This window comes from Scyliorhinus canicula, chromosome 20 (assembly GCF_902713615.1).
Source record: "Scyliorhinus canicula chromosome 20, sScyCan1.1, whole genome shotgun sequence".
In the NCBI taxonomy this organism is placed as follows: domain Eukaryota; kingdom Metazoa; phylum Chordata; class Chondrichthyes; order Carcharhiniformes; family Scyliorhinidae; genus Scyliorhinus; species Scyliorhinus canicula.
The window spans coordinates 32626088-32646928 of NC_052165.1; the positions used below are offsets into that span (position 1 = coordinate 32626088).

General features: G+C 42.8%; 1 protein-coding gene across 7 annotated transcripts in view; it reads left to right on the forward strand.

The window, feature by feature from the left end:
• Nucleotides 1-19485, forward strand: part of LOC119954635 (ubiquitin carboxyl-terminal hydrolase 15-like) — a 121069-nt gene extending 101584 nt beyond the window's left edge. For all 7 annotated transcript variants that reach the window (XM_038779975.1, XM_038779976.1, XM_038779979.1 and 4 more), the window contains 6 exons: nucleotides 512-582; nucleotides 2289-2404; nucleotides 7422-7571; nucleotides 12071-12174; nucleotides 15742-15830; nucleotides 17126-19485. In XM_038779975.1, the coding sequence (XP_038635903.1) occupies nucleotides 512-582; nucleotides 2289-2404; nucleotides 7422-7571; nucleotides 12071-12174; nucleotides 15742-15830; nucleotides 17126-17305 (710 nt within the window). In that variant the 3' untranslated portion in view covers nucleotides 17306-19485. The remainder of the gene's footprint in view (nucleotides 1-511; nucleotides 583-2288; nucleotides 2405-7421; nucleotides 7572-12070; nucleotides 12175-15741; nucleotides 15831-17125) is intronic.
• The last annotated feature ends 1356 nt before the right edge of the window (nucleotides 19486-20841 follow it).

A 20841-nucleotide genomic window follows, 5' to 3' on the forward strand; every position in this document is an offset into this window, starting at 1 on the left:
CCACCATGGCGGAGGCGGAAGGGAACACCACATCGCGCATGCGCCGGCAGTGACGTCAGCGGCCAGCTGCTGCTGACGTCACTGCCAGCGCATGTGCCGACCGGCGAAAGCCTTTCGGCCAGCCCTGCTGGCGGGGGCGCCGGATGTTTGCGCCAGTCTTCTGGTGCAAACCGCTCCGGCGCGGGGCTGGCCCCCAAAGGTGGGGAGGCGCGACCCCTGAGTGGTTGGCGCCACTCCCCTACTCCGGCACCCTCCGTCACGCCGGGTAGGGGAGAATGCCGCCCTTTAAGTGCATTGATCAAAGAATTGCACCTGCATGCAGACAAGCTGAGATAAGCTACCAGCACAGGCCAGGATTCAAACCTAAGAATTTCAGTTTCTGAGTCACACACTGCCTTGACCAAGTGAGACCACCTCAGCTGATTTGACTTAAGAAATACCTTCCATTTATATTACAAGTGAGTTGTGTCTTAAGAGTTGATTTTCAGAGCATTTCTGTTCTCATCTGCAGAGCGGACATATCTGGCATTAGACTGGGATCCTGAAATAAAGAAGCGATGCTTTGATGACAATGCAGCAGAGGTAAAATATGTTCCAAGCATATAAGAAGAAAGATGGTTATAATTGGCTAAGTTGATAAATGGTCTAAGTTGTTTTAACTTGATAAAAAACAATTAGCATGACTAAAAGTAGAGATACCTAGAATGACTCTCACATCCATGTTTTTTCAAATGTTTAACTTTAAAAAAAATAAATTTAGAGGACCCAATTATTATTTTTTCAATTAAGGGACAATTTAGTTTGGCCAATTCACCCAACCTGCACATCATTGGGTTGTGGGGTGAGACCCATACAGACAGGGGAAAATGTCTAAACACCACACGGGCAGTGACCCTGTTCCGGGATGGAACCCGGGACTTCAGCGCCATAGGCAGCAGTTCTTACCACTGCATCAACGTGCCAGCCGTAGTTAACTTTTCTTGTATATGCAAACCACATTGTACTTTTTCTGTCAGGACCAATCTTCAAGATAATGACTTTAGTGAAGGTTGCACGCAAGCTACACGTCAAGAACAGCTTTTTTGTGACCTATTCAGATCCTTTTTATGAGGTTAATTGTTACTTAGAAAGCTATCCTCCTTATCAGCTGTCTCACAAAGTTACTGATGTAAAATAATATTTTTTCAAAATAAATCCGTCATTGACCTGGATCCTGAAATAATTGAGCATCATTCCATCTGCAATCAATGTGTTTGCTTAACAATTCATTGACTTACATTGGGTCCTGGTCAAAGTAATGCCTTGATTTTAGATTTCTTATCTTTGTTTTTGAATCTTTCCATGGCCTTGAAGCTCCCTACCTCTGGAATCTCCTCCAGCCACACAACTCAGTGAAGTATCTACGCTCCTCTAGGGGCATCCCTGATTTTAAACACACCACCATGGGTGAACATGCCTTCGTCGCCTAAGGCCCTAAAGCTTCTTTCAGATTCTTTCCCTAACCCTTTCTGCCTCTCTCCATAAATCCTGTCTCTGACAAAGCCTTTAGCATCTGTCCAAATTTGATCTTATGTTGCTTAGTTTCAAATTTTGCTTTATAACATTCGTGAAGAGCCTTGGAACATTTTATGATGTTTAAGGCCCTACATTAATAGAAGTTGCTAGAGCAAAATGCTTGCATTGTAGCAGGAGAATGGTGTGGAGTGGTGGCATGGGGTTGTGTCACCGGACTAGTAATCCAGAGTGCACTGAGGACATGGGTTCATTTCAGTGAAAACATTCCCAGTGATGGTGTAGTAAAAACTCACCTGGTTCGTGAATGCTCTTTCGGGAAGGAAATCTACCATCCTTACCCTGGTCAACATATAACTCTCGACCCACAGCAACATGATTAACTCTTAACTGCCCTCAAATGGCCTAGCAATCCACAAGGGTCATTAGTGTTGAGCAGCAAATGCCAGTGATGCTCATATCCCATGAAATAACATATATGGTACATGTTGTGATGTAACTGTCCATCCTTTTCATTTAAAAATAACACTTTAATGTGAGGCATGATATAGGAGATCACTGGTACTTTTCAGAAATACATTCACTGATAATTCCTAAATTGCAGCAATCATTTAGGAAACATAAGCAGATATGCGGAGCAGGCTCCAAGGGCTGAATGGCCTCCTCCTGCTTCTATTTTCTATGTCTATAGTGAGAATACTGTAGTGGATAATCAAAATCATTTTCTGTTATAATTTTGCAAACTGAATTAACAGATGCTTGTTTTTTTAATGTAGGATTTTGAGAAGCATGAAAGCATGGAATATAGGCCTCAGAAAAAAATGTTTGTAAAGTTAAAAGACTGTATTGAACTTTTTACAACTAAAGAGAAGCTAGGTGCAGAGGACCCCTGGTAAGTAATTTTAAGTTATTTTGGATAGAATTAAAACTGTAAATCAATGTAATTGATTAAGGATATTGTTAAATTCTCCCCCCTTCTTGCTTTTTAAGTTGTCCTCTGCTCGCTTTTAAAGGCTTCCCACTAATCCTCGCCACTTTGTATGGTTTTTCTTTCGCTTTTATGGTATCCTTGACTTCCCACGTCAGCCATGGATGCCTTGTCCTCCCCTTAGCATGTTTCCTCCTCCTTGAGATGAATTTCTGTTGTGCCTCCCGAATAACCCCCAAAGACTCCTGCCATTGCTGATCCACTGTCTTCCCTGCTAAATTCCATGAACAATGAACATCATAGAGTTGATTGGAAAAGGAGCCAAGCAGGGAAGACAATGGAACAGCAATGGCAGGAGTCTTTGGGGGTTATGCTCAGGGGAGGACAAGGCAAAGGCACCACTTTGGACATTGCCTCGAAGAAGGCTGTCCAGTACCTAGCAAGTCTGGGGCAAGACCAGAACATATGGACATGGTTGGCTAGGCCTCCTTGGCACCGTTCACATCTGTCCTCCACCTCCCGGAACATTCTACTCATTCGAGTTCTTGTTAAGTGGGCTCTATGTACCACCTTTAGTTGCGTTAGGTTGAGTCTTGCGCACATGGAGGTAGAGTTGACCCTATGTAGTGCTTCGCTCCAGAGTCCCTTCCTATTTCGAGCCCCAGGTCTTCCTCCTATTTCTTCCTCCGCGTCTAGTACAGTGTCGGCCCTGTCAGTCGTTCGTACATGTCGCTATAGTTTCCTTTACCAAGAATGTTTGCGTCCAGTAACTCCTCTAGTAAGGTCTGTTGTAGTGGTCGTGGGTACGTCCTTGTCTCCTTCCGTAGGACGTTTTTAAGCTGCAGTTAGCTCTTAGCTAGCTGAAATCTCTCCGTAAGTTCGTCCAGTGTTGTGACCCTGCTGTCAGTGTATAGGTCCCCGACTGTCAGTGTCCCGCTGCCCTGTCTCCACCTTTTAAAGGTGGTGACAGTGAGCGCTAGCACGAACCTATGGTTGTTGCAGATGGGGGCTTTGTCGGACATTTCGGTCAGGTCGAATTGCTGCCGTAATTGGTTCCAGGTCTGGAGGGAGGCTACCACCACTGGGCTGCTGGAGAGTTTATTGCGTGGGGATGGGAGTGCCGCCATGGCGTTCAGCTTTCTCACTGTGAAAACGATGAATAACATGGGGCACTCTGGCATTTTAACAGTGAAAGGAAAATTAAATGCAATTTATTTTCGCGCAAAAAGCAAAATACTGCAGATGCTGGGCATCTGAAATAAAACCAGAAAAAATATGTAGCAGGCCAGACAGCATCTGTGGAGAAGGAGAAACAGAGTTAATGTTTCATGTTAATGGCACTTCCATTAGAACACAATGAAAGGCCATTGAACTGTAATGTTAATTCTGTTTCTCTCTACCCTTGCTGTCATTTCCAGCATATTCTTGTTTTTACTTTTGTTCCAGTTTTTCAATTAAAACCAGTGTTTGATTAAGTTTGTTTGGGGGGTGTGGAGATTGGGTTATGTGATTACCTTGTGCCCAGCCGAGTTGACAGGCGGGATGCAAACTCCCTGCTCATATCAATAATTGTAGCTTACAGCCTAGGGGAAACATGTTACTGACAGAACACTCATCAGAGATCCAGACAAAGGGGGCTTTGTTACACCAGATCCTGAAGCAGAAGCCGCAATCATTGATCCCGATCCTATCCTCCTTCATATTCTGAGCAGTCAGTCCCTCATTCTTATGAAGCCCAAGTCCAGATCCCCAATTCAAAGAAGCCCTTCAAGATCAAGGTCTTGATAAAGGTCTTTTTCCAATAAATGGGAAAGTTGTTCCCCTTCAGAAAGTTCTCAGCAGAGCCCAAGTTCTCAAAAAGATGAAAGATTGAAATGGAAAGTCTTTGCGAATAGCAGAGCAAGAGGCCCCTTCTCATCTGACCACCTTTTAACTAAGCTAGACGTTTCAGTGTCTTTTTACATACATTCCACAGAAAAGTGTTACTATTGTTCACTTAGCATGAGCAAATGTTATCAATTGAATGTTGTTCTATGGATCTTCCTCATTAACTGGCAGGGTTCAGTAAAAGTACAGTGATTCCGTTTCAGTGAATTTGTTGCAGTGTGCGCCATGAAGGTTATATACAATTGCAAATTTCCAAAGCTTTCAAACTGGTTAACTATTTTGGCTCTAAAGTTTTTTTCTCCCAGTTCCCAATAAAAAAAGGCTTAACCCACAGTGCGAAAAGGCATAAACGTAATCAAATCAGCCGCAAATGCTGAAACAAATTCCATGAAGTGCTAAAAACCATGAATAGGTCAGCTGTATAGGGCAGGACGTTGGCACAATGGATGCCTCACAGCGGCAGGGACTCGAGTTCAATTCTGACCTCAGGTGATTGTCTGTGTGCAGTTTGTTCGTTCCCCCAATACTGCGTGGGTTTCCTCCGGGTGCTCCGGTTTCCTCCCACAGTCCAAAGATGTGCAAGTTAGGTGGATTGGCCATGCTAAATTGCCCTTTACGGTCCAACGGTTAGATGGGGTTGTGGGGGAGTGGGCCTACCTAGGTAGGTTGCTCTTTCAGAGGATCAGTGCAGACTCGATGGGCCGAATGGCCTCCTGCATTGTAGGGTTTCTATGATTCTATTTTTAAAAAATAAACTTAATAATAATCATCTTTATTATTGTCACAAGTAGGCTTACATTAACACTGCAATGAAGCTACTGTGAAAATTCCCTATTCGCCACACTCCGGCGCCTGTTCGGGTACACTGAGAGAGAATTCAGAATGTCCAAATTACCTAACAGCACGTCTTTCGGGACTTGTGAGAGGAAACCTGAGCACCCGGAGGAAACCCACACAGACACGGGGAGAACATGCAGGCTCTGCACAGACAGTGACTCAAGCCGGGAATCGAACCTGGATTCCTGGCGCTGTGAAGCAACAAGAATAACCGTTTTTATTTTTCCAATTAAGGGGCAATTTAGCGTGGTCAATTCACCTACCCTGTACATCCTTTGGGTTGTGGGGGTGAGACCCACACAGGCACGGGGAGAATGTGCAGGGTTTCTATGATTCTATGTATTCATGGAGATAGTGGGTCAAAAAAAGTGGTTATGTTGTAGAATTGTTTGTCTCACTGAAGCATAGTGTATTACTAAAAAGGTTGGGAACCACTGCTCTACAGAGCACAAAGCAATCATTTGGCCTGTCCTGCCTGTCTCAGCTGAAAAAGAGCTGCATGGCCTAATCCCATTTTCAGGCAGTGAGTTTCAGATCCCCACTGTGCCCTGGGTGAAAAATTCTCTCAACCGCCCTTAATCTTTTTCCAATTAATTTAAATCTATGGTCCCTCAATATTGATCTCTCTGCCAAAGAAAATAGGTCCTTCCTATTTCCAGTCCAGGAGCCATCTGGTAAATCTGCTGTGTATCCTCTCTAATGCGATTACATCCTTCCTGTAGTAACCAGCTTGGCAGTACTCTAGCTGATGCCTAACTAGTGTTTTACATTTGTAGCATTGCTTACTTGCTCTTATTCTAGTTCCTTAGTTAATGAAGAAAAGTATGTTGTACCCCACCTTAACCACTATATCTCCTTGTCCATCTACCTTCAGGGCAGATGGGCTGTGAACTTGCCCTCCACATTCCCTTCCTCCACTATGCTTAGTATCCTACCATTTATTATGTTTTCCTTTGCCCTCTCAAATGAATGGCTTCATGCCACAGATTGAATATCATTTGCAACTTTTCCGATCAGCCCATTGATTTCTCCCATCAAAGCACAGTTTTTTTTCTCTTCAGTATCAATCAAGTGCCAATTTTTGCATCATTTGCAAACTTCTTCATTATGCTCTTACATATAAATCTAAGATGTGGAGATGCCGGTGTTCGACTGAGGTGAGCACAATAAGAAGTCTTACAAAACCAGGTTAAAGTCCCAACAGGTTTGTTTCAAGTCACTAGCTTTCAGATCACTGCTTCACCTGAGGAAGGAGCTGTGCTCCAAAAGCTAATGATTTGAAACAAACCTGCTGGACTTTAACCTGGTGTTGTTTAATATAAATCTAAATCATTGATATATGCCTCAAAAAGTAAGGATCTGGTACTGAGCCTTATGGAACCCCACTGAAAACAACCGTCTGGTCACAAAACTACTCAATGATCATTACCATTTATTTGTTGCTCCTGAGCCAAATTTGAATCCAACTTGCCACTTTCCCTTGGATCTCATGTGGTTTTGCTTTTATGACCAATATGTCAGGTGAGACCTTGTCTAAAACCTTGCCAGAATCCATGTAGTCCTGGATTTATTCAGCCAAATTATTTATTTGACCATTGCCAATCAGCCAGAATAACGTCTTTTAAAAAGAATCAATAGGAAGCTTACATATAAGGCCAGGAATGTCCAGGTTCAGGTGAGAGAATGTTATAAAGGAATGCATCTTGAAGAAAGCTAAGTGTTGGGAGCTGTGAAAAGCTATGTTAATTGGAACTGCCGCAGAAGGAAGTCAGAATGAAGCTTTATAGATTAAAGATCACAAATCATCAACCTTCTATTACTGCCCCTGATGTTTTGCGTCATTATTTGTTCGGTTGTGAAGATTTGTGGTGCCCAATGTTACTTGATGTGTGCGTGCGCATGTGTATGTAGCTGTATTTCACACCTCATTGCACTGCTTACATGTGTGGGCTTGGCACCTGATATTTCCAACTATATTCTTGTTTTCTTCAACAAAATATCATAGTTGGTTTGATCATGGTGAAATGGGTTCAACAGGTATTTTGTGTCTAAAATGCACCAGTCTCAGCTGTTGAAGCAAGCTCAGTGTACAATATTCAGAATATTTTGGTGTCAGAGACTGAGAAACTTAGAACCTCTTTTAATCGTACACTTGACGATCAGACTTAGAGAAAAAGTTTTTCTCATTATTTGGAAGGATTGCTATTTGATGAAGGAGAAAAAATGGGAAATAGTTTTTTCAATTGTTTTCCTTCAGGTACTGTCCAAACTGCAAACAGCATCAGCAAGCCACCAAAAAACTGGACCTGTGGTCATTACCTCCTGTATTAGTGGTGCACTTGAAGCGATTTTCCTATAGTCGTTACTGGAGAGACAAGTTGGATACACTGGTTGATTTTCCAATTAGGTATGTCTCCGAGTGAGTTGAATCTGGTCATGGCTCTCATGATTAGATAGGTACACATTCAGACACAAGCTTTAAATCAGAATTGTTGCTGTGGATAGTTACTAATAGTCTCTATTACATCAAATTCGCACAATCTTAAATTCACCCAGGTTTAACATCGTTAAGCTGCAGGTTTAAGTCTTACAAGCTAGTATAATATAGTGCAGTCACAGTAGTTTAAAATATCAACAATATAAGTGGAGTTTGTCCTTAGCCGTTTTTGAAACTGGGCTAGATAGGTATGTGCGTTGGACAGGGAGGAACTGGAATAATATTGCTGACCTGTCCACTGCTGACATTTTGGGGTAAAATTAGTTTATACAGGTAGCACAAAACAGCAGCCAATTAAACACTGCACCACATTTTATTTATTTTTTTGAAATGTTTTTATTGATTCTCACATTTTATGTTTCACATGTCATTTCCTAAGTTAAATTAGAAATTGCATAACCGTGCAGAATACAAAGGAAAAACATCCAAGGAAAAATTAAAATTAAAAAAGAGAAAAACCAAAGAAAGAAAAGAGAAACAAACAAAGATCATTATCTATATTTACATATACTTGTCTCCCTTCCCTTTGTGCCATGGTACCCCCTTTGGCCAATCTGCCTCAGCTGTTTCCCCAGTGTATTAACCGGTGAGTTCTTTTTGTTCACTCTGCTTGTCCATGTACCCTCGGGCCTGTCACCTGCGGCTTTGTCTCTTGTCCCTCGTGTTCTTTTTTTGAGAGCCTTCGCCGCCCCACCCCTCAACCTCTTCTCTTCTCCCGCTCCTTTCCTTCATGTTCCGTGGCTCATCCGAGTCTCTGCCTCCCCCTTGCTCTACTGGTTGCTGGCTACGAACAGATCTCGGACCAAGTTGGTGAATGGCTTCCACGTTCTGTGGAAGCCCACTTCCGACCACTCCCATGAAGAGTCGGTGCATATCTATATCAGCGATTTCCGCCAAGGTATTTTTCGTGAAATCAGGTTGTCCCAGTTGGGAGTGTACACGTTTACAAGGACCGCTGGTGCCCCTTCCAGGACACCACTAACCATGCCGTTCCATCCCCTTTGGTCCATAAGTGACCTCATCGCTGTTAATGCTGTCCTCTTATTGAGCAGTATGGCCACCTGCCTAGCCCTCGTCCCGTAGAACGAATAGTACATCTGTCCCACCCAGCTCTTTCTTACCCGCAATCTGTCCTCCCTCCGATGGGTCTCTTGGAGGAAGACTATGTCTGCTTTCATACTTTTCAGATGGACGAAGATTCTCGCCCCGTCCCTCCTGTGGCATCAACCATAATTGCCTTGTGGATGCGCTCCTGCACTCCGGGGTTTCCCTTTGTTTAGGGGCTCTCCAAAGTGGCTGTTTGCGGTGCCTTTGTGTTCCTTGCTGCCATGTGCGATCTATTGTCCCCCCCCGTCCCTCTGCTATACCCCTGGATCTGTTTCTCTCCCCCCCCCCCCCCCCCCCCCCCCCCATCCCCGCGAGTGTCTTCCCGTTTCTCTCCCCCCCCCCCCGTGTATCCCCCCATCTGCAGTGTTCTCATGATCATTGGCAGGCACTCTCTGACGGGAGATGTGCCCCCCCCCCACCCCATCGCTCGTCCTTCCTAGTGCTATCTTACCCACTAGTGTGGGCCCACCCCCAGGATCGACCTATGCCACCCCCAAACAGATGCGTGCCCGTTCCCCCTTCTCCTCACCACTTCCTGTGCCCTACTGCCCTCGCACCCTCCTATCTGAGACTTAACTCCAGAATCTAAAACGAGGTTCAGTACTGCGCAAACAGTCTCTCAGTGTCTTGATAGGCTGCGGTATCTGGTTCAATGCTAATTGCATTGTTGTCTTGTGGCCATGTTTGTGGACAAATTCATCTGTGTCCGCTGGTGCGGGAAAATAATATTTCTGCCCTGGAACTTAACCCAGAGCTTGGCTGGGTACAGCATTCCGAACCGGGCTGCCTTGGCTTTGTTAAATTCTGCCTGGCCCTTGGCCAGGTCAGCCCCGATGTCCTAATACATCCGGATCGGATAGAGTGACCCTCTCAGTTGCAGGACTCTGTGTCTTGCCCAGTTTATGATCCTTTCCTGTCTTGGCACCGGTGCAGCTTCGCAATGATGGCTCGTGGATTTGGCGGTGTGACCTGTGAGCTCTGTCTACTTCTGCCGGCTTGGGGAAGCTTTCCCTTCCCACCAGTTTACCGAGCATTTGGGCCACCTATTCCGTAGGGCTCTTGCTTTCGGTTCCCTCCAGTAGGCCCACAATGCGGAGGTTCTGGCAGTGCAACCGATTTTCTTGATCCTTGACCTTCCCTTTTAGTGTCCCTTGCATCGCCACCAACCTTGCCATTTCTGTCTTCAGTACGGTGATCCGATCGAGACCTTCTCCAACCCCCCTTTCTATCTTTTCCAGTGCCGCATGCAGGATGACCAGTGCTAACACCACTTTTACCGTTGCCGTCATCTCTGTTTTAATGGCATCTTTGAGCTCCTGTAGTTCCTATGTCAAGAACACCCTCCATTAGTTCATTGGGGAGAGCCCAGCGGGTGATGTGTCGGTCCTTCCCGATTAGGTGCGGCTAGGAACTTGTTTCTTGCCATCTCCTAAGTCGTCCTCTCAAAGCTTTTACTGCCTTTGATGTCTTTTTGGCCCCTGGAGTTGCTGCCGCTTGGCATGTCTTGTCTCGATGGTATTGGAGGAGGGTGAGGGATCTTTATCCCAGTTTTAGGGGGCAATTTTTGGCTGAAAGTACCTAAGGTTGAATTTTAATTTCCAGGAGGAGCGACACCTTTCATGCGTCCACTCAGCACATCACACACTGGAAGTCCTCCACATTTTTATTTTTCATTAACTTGGAACACATTATTCGGATTTTAAAGTTCAAACTAAGTTGGATTGACAGTGAAACTAACAGAGTCTCAGAAAAGAGTTTGGATTCTAGTTCTATGAAATTCAAAGAAAGATTAGACCTTGTGCTATGTGTAACAGGCTGCCAATTCAAGATCTGCCCAATTTCCAATATTGGTACAAAACACTGACATCTTGTTACCTAAACATGCAATGGTACACACTACAAAGGTTCTGTAGAAGTTAACTATCTACTCACTTAAAGGAGGTGGCTCTGATGTAATGGGGAAGCAACATAGTGTAATGAAAGGATGTGTTGGGCTGCAGTGAAAATGTTTAATCTAGTGGTTTCCAAGTAGCTACGTAGGGTGATCCCTCTTAACTTTTACGCTCGCAAGAATCCACTCCTCATTTCTGAAGGGCAGTGTCATGACTCAAAAGGAAAACTGTAGTAATTTCAGGAAATAATATTAGTGTACAGCAAGTGATGCACCATGTCAAAAAGCCCACAGATTAATCAAGAATTGAAATGGACAGAAATCCGACAATTCCCCTGATTTGTTTTGCAGACTCATCCAGTCTGGGAACTTTTGAGTTGAAACCCCTGTTCCTGGTGTCAAGAATCACGGAACAGGCAAGGACTCTTTTCTCTAGAAAAGAGAAGGCTGAGGCGTTACTTAAATAGAGCTCTTAAAAATTATGAAGGGCTTTGTTAGGGCAGACGTAGTGAAGATGGTTCAACTTATGTGGCAGACCAGAACTAAGGGTCACGAATATAAAATAGTCACTAATAAATCAAATAACGAATTCAAGAAAAACCTATTTTCCAGAGGAACTCTGCCACAAGGAATGAAGTCAATAGCATTTAAGGGGAAGCTGTTGTGGAGCATAAATACCAGCATAGACCAGTTGGGCCAAATGACCTGTTTCTTCAGCTGTTATTTCTATGTAATATCATAGGTCATAACTGCTATGAAACCATTTGTAAGGATTCTGACCCTGTGTTGCCTAAGCTTAAAGCGCAAACGCTGTCCTCCGAATAATGGGCCTTAGTAAGTGCCGTTGATCATCACCTTGTTCAGTTTCTGAGGGAACACCATTCTGGGGAACTCCGATGGAAGTCAAGCAATGGGCCTAAACTGCCACCTTGGGCAGGAGATAGACAAGGAAGCAGAAGTTGTGTTAGGCAAATTCAGGGCCCACGTTAGTCAAGGGCAATGAGAGAGAGAAACTGGAAAGAGCTCACTAACAAAAGAAGGTATTGGGGGCCAAGACCAATATAGAAACATAAAATAAAAAATTGAAACACCTCAATAGAACATTACAGAAGTGGGGTTCCATCAGTTCTCCCGCTCCAGAATTCACTTTGCATCTTAAGAAACCACAGTTGTTTTTATTTATTCTGCACATATGATATTTACATGAGTAACATTGCATTTATTTTGGGACATTCAGTTATGTACGTTTACACGGACTGGTTGAAAACGGATGGATAATAAGATGAGCTGGTTTTTTATATATATGGCGAAAAGCTGTTCTGTCTAAAAACTAGTGCTAATGTCTGCAAGTAGAGCATTTTAGAGTTGTGAACAAGTAAATGTTAATGTAATGCTTCTTCATTTTCAATAGTGATTTAGATATGTCTGAATTTCTTATCAATCCAAATGCTGGTCGTTGTGAATATAATTTGATTGCTGTGTCAAATCACTACGGTGGAATGGGTGGAGGACATTGTAAGTATTCCGATTCAGAATTCTTTATTTATATTTATATATATTTATGCCAGAATGTTGAACCCATAAGGTGACATTAATTTGTTTTACATTTTTATTTGGACTAAAATTTACGAATCAACTATTTATAGCTCCCTCTATATTGCCTGGTTTCAATTACCTGTCGTTGGTGAATTGTATTTGTTCTTACCTCAGTTGAATGATTGAGGGAGCAGAGGGAGTGGGAAGGGGTGGGTGACCTGTAAATACGTCCCATCCAACTGTTGTGCAATTAACCTGATGGCCTTAGACTTGGATATCTGGAAGTAACTGACTGACATGAATTCTAGGTCTCCACTGAAATGACTGACTGTCTCTAAATTGTTAATTTGCTTTTTTGATATGGGGAATGGATAAGCAGAAATTTCTTCCACTTAAATATGAAAAAGACCAATGCCAATGGCTTTGGACCCGCCACAAATACCGTAGCCCAGACCAGTGGTACAACCTCTCAGTAACGCGGCACACTTCAATGATACCAACAATTCCACGACGCACCCACTTTTTTTCAGCTGAACCGATTGTTCATAAACACCCCACAATTTAATAGCAAACTGACAGTGGCCAATCACATACAAGGGGTAGGGCCACCCAGTGTCCGCCTGCTTGGAGATGGAACGTTGGCACCTCTGGACACATATGTTCTGCATTACAAGCTAGCTGTGCTAAATCAGCCCTAATCTCTCAAAGGAATCAGAATTTGCAGTTTGCTGTAGATGTACATCTGGGACACAATGACTAGAACTTAATTAGAACTGGTGTAAAAACCGAATAGTGAAAACAGTCAACAAATGAACTTTACAGTGGCCAATTAAAAAGGAAAGTAGTTTTCATATATTGCAAAGAAAATATGCAAATTCATATGCACAAACCAAGGAGAATGTTGCTTGGATGCTTAGGTTTAAAACCTGGTGGGAAAAAAACAGGCTGGCCCAATGTTTGGTTGTTTTTCTTCACTTTTCCTATTGCCAACGTCGCAGCAAGAGGAACGGCCTGTATTAACAATATTAACTACTCCAGAGTTGCCTCAGACAAGTTGTTTCACAACAGAAAACAAGGAACAAGTAGGACTTACAGACATTTTACCGCTTTTCTTTTATACAGAGAATTGCATACAACAGCAAGCATGTCAGACCAGCCCTTTAAATAGCCTGTAATTTCTTCAGCCAGGACTTGGAGTTTGCCCCACAGCCACGGCCGCAGCACACTTACCGCTTGTGTGCCTAGGCACATCAGCTTAAAACGCTTACCTAGATACTGACTTCATCACTCTGCCTGGAACTCTGTGAGGCTGAATCAGACCATTCACATCCCAGGTGCCACTTTTGACCCTGGTATGAGTTTCTGAACACAAATCCACACCATCACTAAGATTATCTATTTCCATCTCAGAAACATCCTCCAATTCCACTGCTGTACCAGCTGCTCTGCTGCTGAAACCATCATCCATGACTTTGTTATCTCTGAGCTTGACTATTCCAATATGCTCTGGGTTGCCCTCCCCATCTAAATTCTGTCTTCTGTAAACTTGAGGTCGTTTAAAACTCCGCTGCTCTTGCATGACGTCCAATTCATCCCATCGCCCCTGTGCTCACCGTCTTACATTGTCTCCTGGTTCAGCAACACTTCAATTTTAAAATTCTCTCTTTGTTTGAAATCCCTCCATGGGTTTGCCCTGCCCTAACTGTAATTTCCTTCAACCCACATTCCTCTCAGGTATTTGCACGCCCCTATTCGGGCCTCTTGAGCTCTGATTTTAATCGCACCATTATTGGTATCCATGCTTTTAGCTGCCAAGAACTTAAATTTAGAAATTCCTTAAGCCTCCCTACCTCTTTCTTTCCTCTTTTAATACACTTTGTAAAAATCTATGGGCGGTATTCTCCCCACCCGCCAGGTGGGTGAATCGCCGTGGGAATCGCGCTACGCCGCCCTGACCACCGCACGTGATTCTCCCACACCCCCGAAACCAGCGCTGCGCGAATCGCGCCGGGCCGCTCAGAGAATCGGCGCAAACGGCGAGCGGCGATTCTCCAGCCCGGATGGGCCCAGCGGCCGCACCGACACGACAGGGTCCCGCCGGCGCCATCTACCCCTGGTCGCTGCCGGCGGGAACTCTGCAGGAACGCTCGGGGGACCCTGGCTCCTCCAAAGGAGTCTATCCCGCAATCGGGGCCCATTGATCGGCGGGCCGGCCTCTTCCCCCCCCCCCCCCCCCCCCCCCCCCCCCCCCCGGCCTACATTCTGCTGCGGCCGGCCCCTGAACACCCACGCCGTATTGAGTCGGGGTCGGTGCGCGTAAGAAGTTCCCCGCGCATACGCAGGATGGCGTGGCCCAACTGCGCATGCGCAGGATTGAGCTGTTCCAACTGCGCATGTGCGGGTTGGCACGGCGCCCATTTGTGGGGCGTAAGGGCGCTGGAGTGGCGTGAACCGCTCTAGTGTCGTGCTGGCCCCCTCTGGGTGTCCAGATTAGGTTGTGCCCGGGCCCTGTTTGCGCCGTCATGAAACGCGACGGCATTCACGACGGCGCGCACACCTGGCCCGCGGAGCGGAGAATCACCCCCTATGTTTCTGATCAAACACTTGGTCATCTGGTTTGGTGTCAAATTTTACTCGTGAAGTGTCTTGGGATGCTTTAATACATTGAAAGCACTTAATGAATGCAAGTTGTCGCTGACTGGCATTAATTTTGAGTCTGTTGAAAAAAATGTTGGGTCTCTGCTGAAACTAGTATACTGAATGGTAATCGACTAGTGTTAACATTTCAGCTTGCTGTGATGGCTGCGATTTACTTTCCTTTTGGCTGTAGAAGCAGTTTTGATATTGTTCACTGCAACACCACATTTACTGTCAAGGTCTTGTACAAACAGCAGTAACACCAAAGATTACCTCTGTTTAGGTTGGTACCTGAGAAAACTCTTTTCCTCCTGGGTCTTGAACATAGTTTGGCCTCAACAGACCTGACTGAATATTTGCTTCCGCAGCAAAGCACCCACACCTCAAGGATCACTTCTATCTGCGATCTAGGCCATTGATCGCTCCAAAATATCAAGCCACTTTATAATGTAGATTATTCATAGTGGGCCACAATACAGTATTGTTGATTAAAATTTCAAAGTCAGATTTCTGCCACAGTAACTTCCTTTTTTGGAAGTTCTCCTGCTAAGCTTCTGCTTTTTAAAAATAGAGTTTGAATACTCCTGAAGTAAAAATTGGGTGGTGGTGTGGGTACCGCTTTAAACATCTCCGTTGATGGATATTGACCTGGTAACGGTTTATGCTTCTGTGTCAAAATGTCCGTAAATGGCAAACATGGAATGTTAAAATAACAAGCCAGCTAACTGGGCCGCTTTTCCTGTGCTGGGATTTTAATTTTGTTGTTTTAGCCATGCAGTGATTTTAAAATAATGACTCCGTACATTTTGGACATTAAGTGTGTTAAATTTATAACAACAGAAAATATTCCAGAATATTTCTAGTCCACATTTCCTATCGTCATTCTGCTAACTTACCTTTATCCCAAAGATACAGCCTTTGCCAAGAACAAAGATGACAATAAGTGGTACTATTTTGATGACACCAGTGTTTCCTCAGCAATAGAAGACCAAATAGTGGCAAGTATATTTTTCAATAATATTATCCCTCATGATAGGATTGTATTAATAACTGGCTGTACAAATGGCCTCAGGAAGGCAAGATATCCAAACACAGATGTTAAAGTTAATGATTTTTTGCCAAAGCTTTCATCCTACAATGCAAATTTGATACTTCAATCTATTTGTTACAAATAAAGAACTCAATTTATTAGACATCTTTCAAGCTCTTGGGGCATTCCATGCCACGTGCCTATGATGCACTTGTGAAGTGCAGTCAGTGGGGTATAATGGAACAGATCGTGCTGGAAAATTGAAGATGTGATTTCACCCAGTGTAAGCAAATATAATGTTCATTTGCGCACAGCAGGGTGCTACAAACAGTGGGATAGATGGCTGGTGCTGATTGTTGAGGGATTAATGTTTCCCCTGACACTAAGAGTACGCGCATATATTTGCTTCAAATAATTCTATGGGATCCAATTCATCAAGCAGTGTATAGCTGTGGGTTAACTTCCAATAATACCGCACAACTTTTCAGAAGGCCAATTTCAGAAAGCTAATTGATAAAGGATACAATTGGAGTCAATGCATACCTTTATCTTTCTTTACAGTTCCAGATTATAAGCATACACTTCGTAAACCAACAGAAATAGTTTCAGTCTACCTGTTGATAGTGATTCAAGTGAAACACCAATTAATGCCCAGCACTGCATACAATTAAACACAGTTATAATTAACTTTTGTTACAGCAATGATGTGTCAATCAGGAATCTAATGTCTGGTCTGAAGATGGATCCATGACTAGAGTTAAGTGAAGGTGCTGCCGTTGAACCATTTTCTGATTTCTAAGACATCTGCAGCTCTTTCAGTGTCATGTGTTGTGCTACCAGTCTATATTTCAGCTCCCTTAGTTGTTTTTTTCCCTAATCTCTTCCCATAATTCCCTTGCCCATTGAAGATATTTGGGTCTGTGGATGACCTGCTGATGAGCTGGAAGGAAGGTTGATCTTTGGAGTTGGCTGAGCACCCTTGAGATTATTAAGGATTGCCTTTTTTTTAAAAAAAGGTAGCTATAAATAGTCAAGCAAAATTAGTGTTTAAATGTTTGCCATGGTTGGATTCAAATTTGGGCCATAAATGAGTCTGTAGTACCTATGTTGGTGGTATTTGGGTCAGTTCTATTTTATTTTGTAAAATAGTTAAGTATCAAAACAGCAACGATTCTGCTGAAACTTAGTCAGTAAATTATGGTTACTGAGTTTGATGTGAGCAGACACTAATAAATGATCCCATGTTTCTTTACATTCCGACAGTCCAAAGCAGCTTACGTCCTCTTCTACCAGAGACAAGATACAATCAGTGGCACAGGCTATTTTGCACACGATCATATTGCTAAGAAGGAAGCTTCTGCATCTTTAGGCATCCCGCGGGAGAGCGATGAGGACTGTAACGAGAATGATGTAGAGAATGAAAACTGTATGCACACAAACTGACAACTATGATGTCACATTGAAATTCTCCAATGCAGATTTCTGCCCCGGACACTGGAAAACCAGAAGCGTACCACAAATTAAGAGCGAACGATCATCTGGAAGGTGCTACATCAGCCTGAGCTAAAAGCCATTTTGGATTTTTCATGTTGAGATAGACTTAAGTGAATTACTTGAAGCTGAAGTGTATTAGAAATTCAATTAGAAGCTAATTGCGGTATATGATCCATGAAATCTATTTGTCTTACTGATGTGTGCTGGTTCTTTACACTAAATATATGCAGGAATAATTAAGTGATACCCTTCTTCACTCCTGTCTATTGTTTTTGAAAATGTACTAGTTAATCTCCAAACAAAATACACATCAGTTATTTTTGTAAAGGTTCTGAGTAAATAGCAAAGTGTGCAATTTACATGTCTTGCTTTAGCAGTAGAGAACATGAGCACTTAAACTGAATGGACAGCTGGTTCACTAATTCAGTGCCATAGTTTGTCTAAACAATCATTCTAAGGCCCATTGAAATGAAGGAGTAGTGACAAAACTGCCGATTGAACGTGCTGTGCAATGACTTTCAAGTTCCCATAGAGCATCATAGATTGGCCTGTGTTCTGGGTTACTGTTCCAAATAGGCTAAGTGCAATGCACTCACATTGTGGAAGTGCATAAAGTTTGTGTGCGTGCTGTGGACATTTATAAAATCTACTTTAACCCTTTGAGGACTGCAGTGGCATTTCTGCACCAAAATAAGGAAATTACAATTATGCTAATTCGAAGAATCGACAGATTTAGAAATGCTCAGCAGTTCCACCATCTTTCTGCAATCCTACTTTCAAATAGTTGTCAGGTGCAGCATTAGAAATGAACGGAGAATTGTTTCTGCGGGTATTCTGTGACAGAAAACATATTTTGTAAACTGCAAACGAGCTTGCAGTACTCAGGGTTAAAAATAGAATGTCATAACAGATTAAATTGACGTGCTGGATAATTTTTATTTGTTCAGCAAACTTGGTTTGCACTCTTTATTTTTGGTGTATGACCAGGGGCCTAATGTAACTATCTTCGTATCTTTAAGTTATTATATTACAACTTACAATCGAGCTATGGATTACGTTATAAAATTTGATAGAATAAGTGAGCAAGTGGGTTGATTTTATTTTAATTCCTTTTTGGAATTCACCATAGCCTTACCGCATATTAAATTGTGTATAGTAAACATTTGCATGTTGCAGTAATGGATTGTATATATTACTAGGTACATCTTGTTGAATTTATTAGTGAGCTGTACTTGAGGGGCCAGGATGCCAGCAGCTTAGTGGGATTTTTTTTCTGAATTGCTGCTTCCCATTTGATGTAGGACAAAGGAATGCGTTTTTTAGTTTCTTACTGTCATTGGCAGATGTTACATAATGCTTACGGAATTGTTCTTCTTTACCTAAGTCGACCACTTTTGTGTCCCATTGCCAATGAATGAAATTATGTTATTCACTTTTAAATGAAAACAAAGGAAAAACACAGATTAAAAACTGATGTGAATGGTGTATTGTATAAATAAGTTCACTCTGTGAGTGCGCACTTGGTAAATTATTTTATTGAAATGTTATAAAGATATAGAAACACTATAGTAGACCAGGATGAGTTAAGTCTGAGTCCAGAATGGCTTTGCTCAGTAACTTGATATTAGTGCTGATATTTCTCTCAATGTTTTATTCTCTATCTTTGCCTTTTTTGATTTTATTCATCCTTTGTTTTGTAAAATGGAAGTCACGGACCTCCAGCATGTCTGTCTGAGGTAAATATTTTGATTGCACTTCATTTCATTTGATTTTACATTTGAAACTTGCATGTTGGTTTATATAAATTTACAATAAAGTTATAAGGCCTTAGCTATTTCACTCTGTCTTGATAACTGGGTAAAGCATACTGCAAGCTAAGTTGTCATTGGTACTTAGGGGAATATAAACTGCACTGGAATGGCCAGGTTAGTGTGGTAATACAAAATGTTTTTCAATGAAGGTTTACAAAGTTTCATACTTAGCATTAAACAATTTGCTTAATTCATGTGTCCTTAAATGGATAATTTATTGTTATAATATATTTGTGGGAACTTTAAAATAAAACTGCATAACACGTTTATGCAATGATTGTAATCCTCGCATATCAATAAAAATAGAAACAAAAGACATCAAGCCATGAAGGTGCTATGAACTGAAACTTTATGGGGTTTCACAAAGTGTTAACTTATGAATGTGGATCATCTTGTTTAATACAGCTTATGTCAATATGAATGTTGGGTATTTGGTTTATGAAAGTTCAGATCCGCACAAATTGTGATCTGTGACTTGGAAGAAGGAAGGTTAGTCACTGTATAAATTGCATAATTGAGATGCCTGAAGATAAACCTTTCATGAGATTCAAAATACCGTCTTCCATCTCAAAAGGTTGGTGGAAGTCATCAGCAGCAAATCCTTTGAACTTGGTGACCACGCAAAATATTTCTTTCAGCTGTTAAAATGAGCAGAAATATAATCAGTCGCAAACTGTCCACTTCACTAGCCATTTCAGAATAGGAAAGGTTCTATCATCATCCCCAAGAGGTGCATGCCCCAGTTAAGTAACAAATTGTGGCACGTACTCGCACCTGGAAATGCCTAGTTGGCAGCATAAGGAAAATTAAGATTCTAATGAGGCCCTTCAGAATCCCATTGTAAGCAGCTTGTCTTTGTAACTTGCCCCAAAACTTCTCTGCTTCTCTACCTCTTTCTGCTTGAAACCTACTTCTTTGAGCAGGCTTTTGGTCATCTGCCCTAACATCTCTTTGCGACTTGATGCCAGTTTTTGTTGATGCTGTGGTGAAATATTTTGGGACGCTTTACTATGTTATGAGTGCTATATAAATGCAGGTGGTGGTGGTTATCAGGTGTTCTTTCCTTCTCTCCCTCACCTAGGACATGAGTAATTGTAGATAACGGAGTATCGGTGTTCCTCTTAACCAGCTACTAAGTGATGAGTAAAATCTGCTTCTCCCTCACCCCTTTCTCCTCTGAAAAAGCACCTTGTCCCTCGCAATGATTTGAGGATCATGCTTCCAGTGGATACTGCTTTATTTTGCAATCCAAAGTATGTGCTAAAGGTGATAGGAAACAGTAGGTGCATTAATTTCAAATAATGGGAGAGGTTCAAAAAAAAAAATATCAAATCCAGGATGAGATCATTCAACCCACTGTCTCTGTGCTCTCACTTGGAAACAGTGGTTAGCATTGCTGCCTTACAGCGCCAGAGAACGAGGTTTGATTCTGGCCTTGGGTGATTGTCTTTCTGGAGCTTGCACGTTCTTCCCATGTCTGCGGGTGCTCTGGTTTCCTCCCACAACCAAACGTGCAGGTTAGGTGAATCGGCCATTCTTAATTGCCCCATAGTGTACAAACATGTGCAGGTTAGGTGGATTGGCCATGATCAATGCACAGGGTTACGGGGATAGGGGGCGATGAAGGTCGGTGCAGATTTGTTGGGCTGAATGGCCAGTGCACAATAGGTTTTC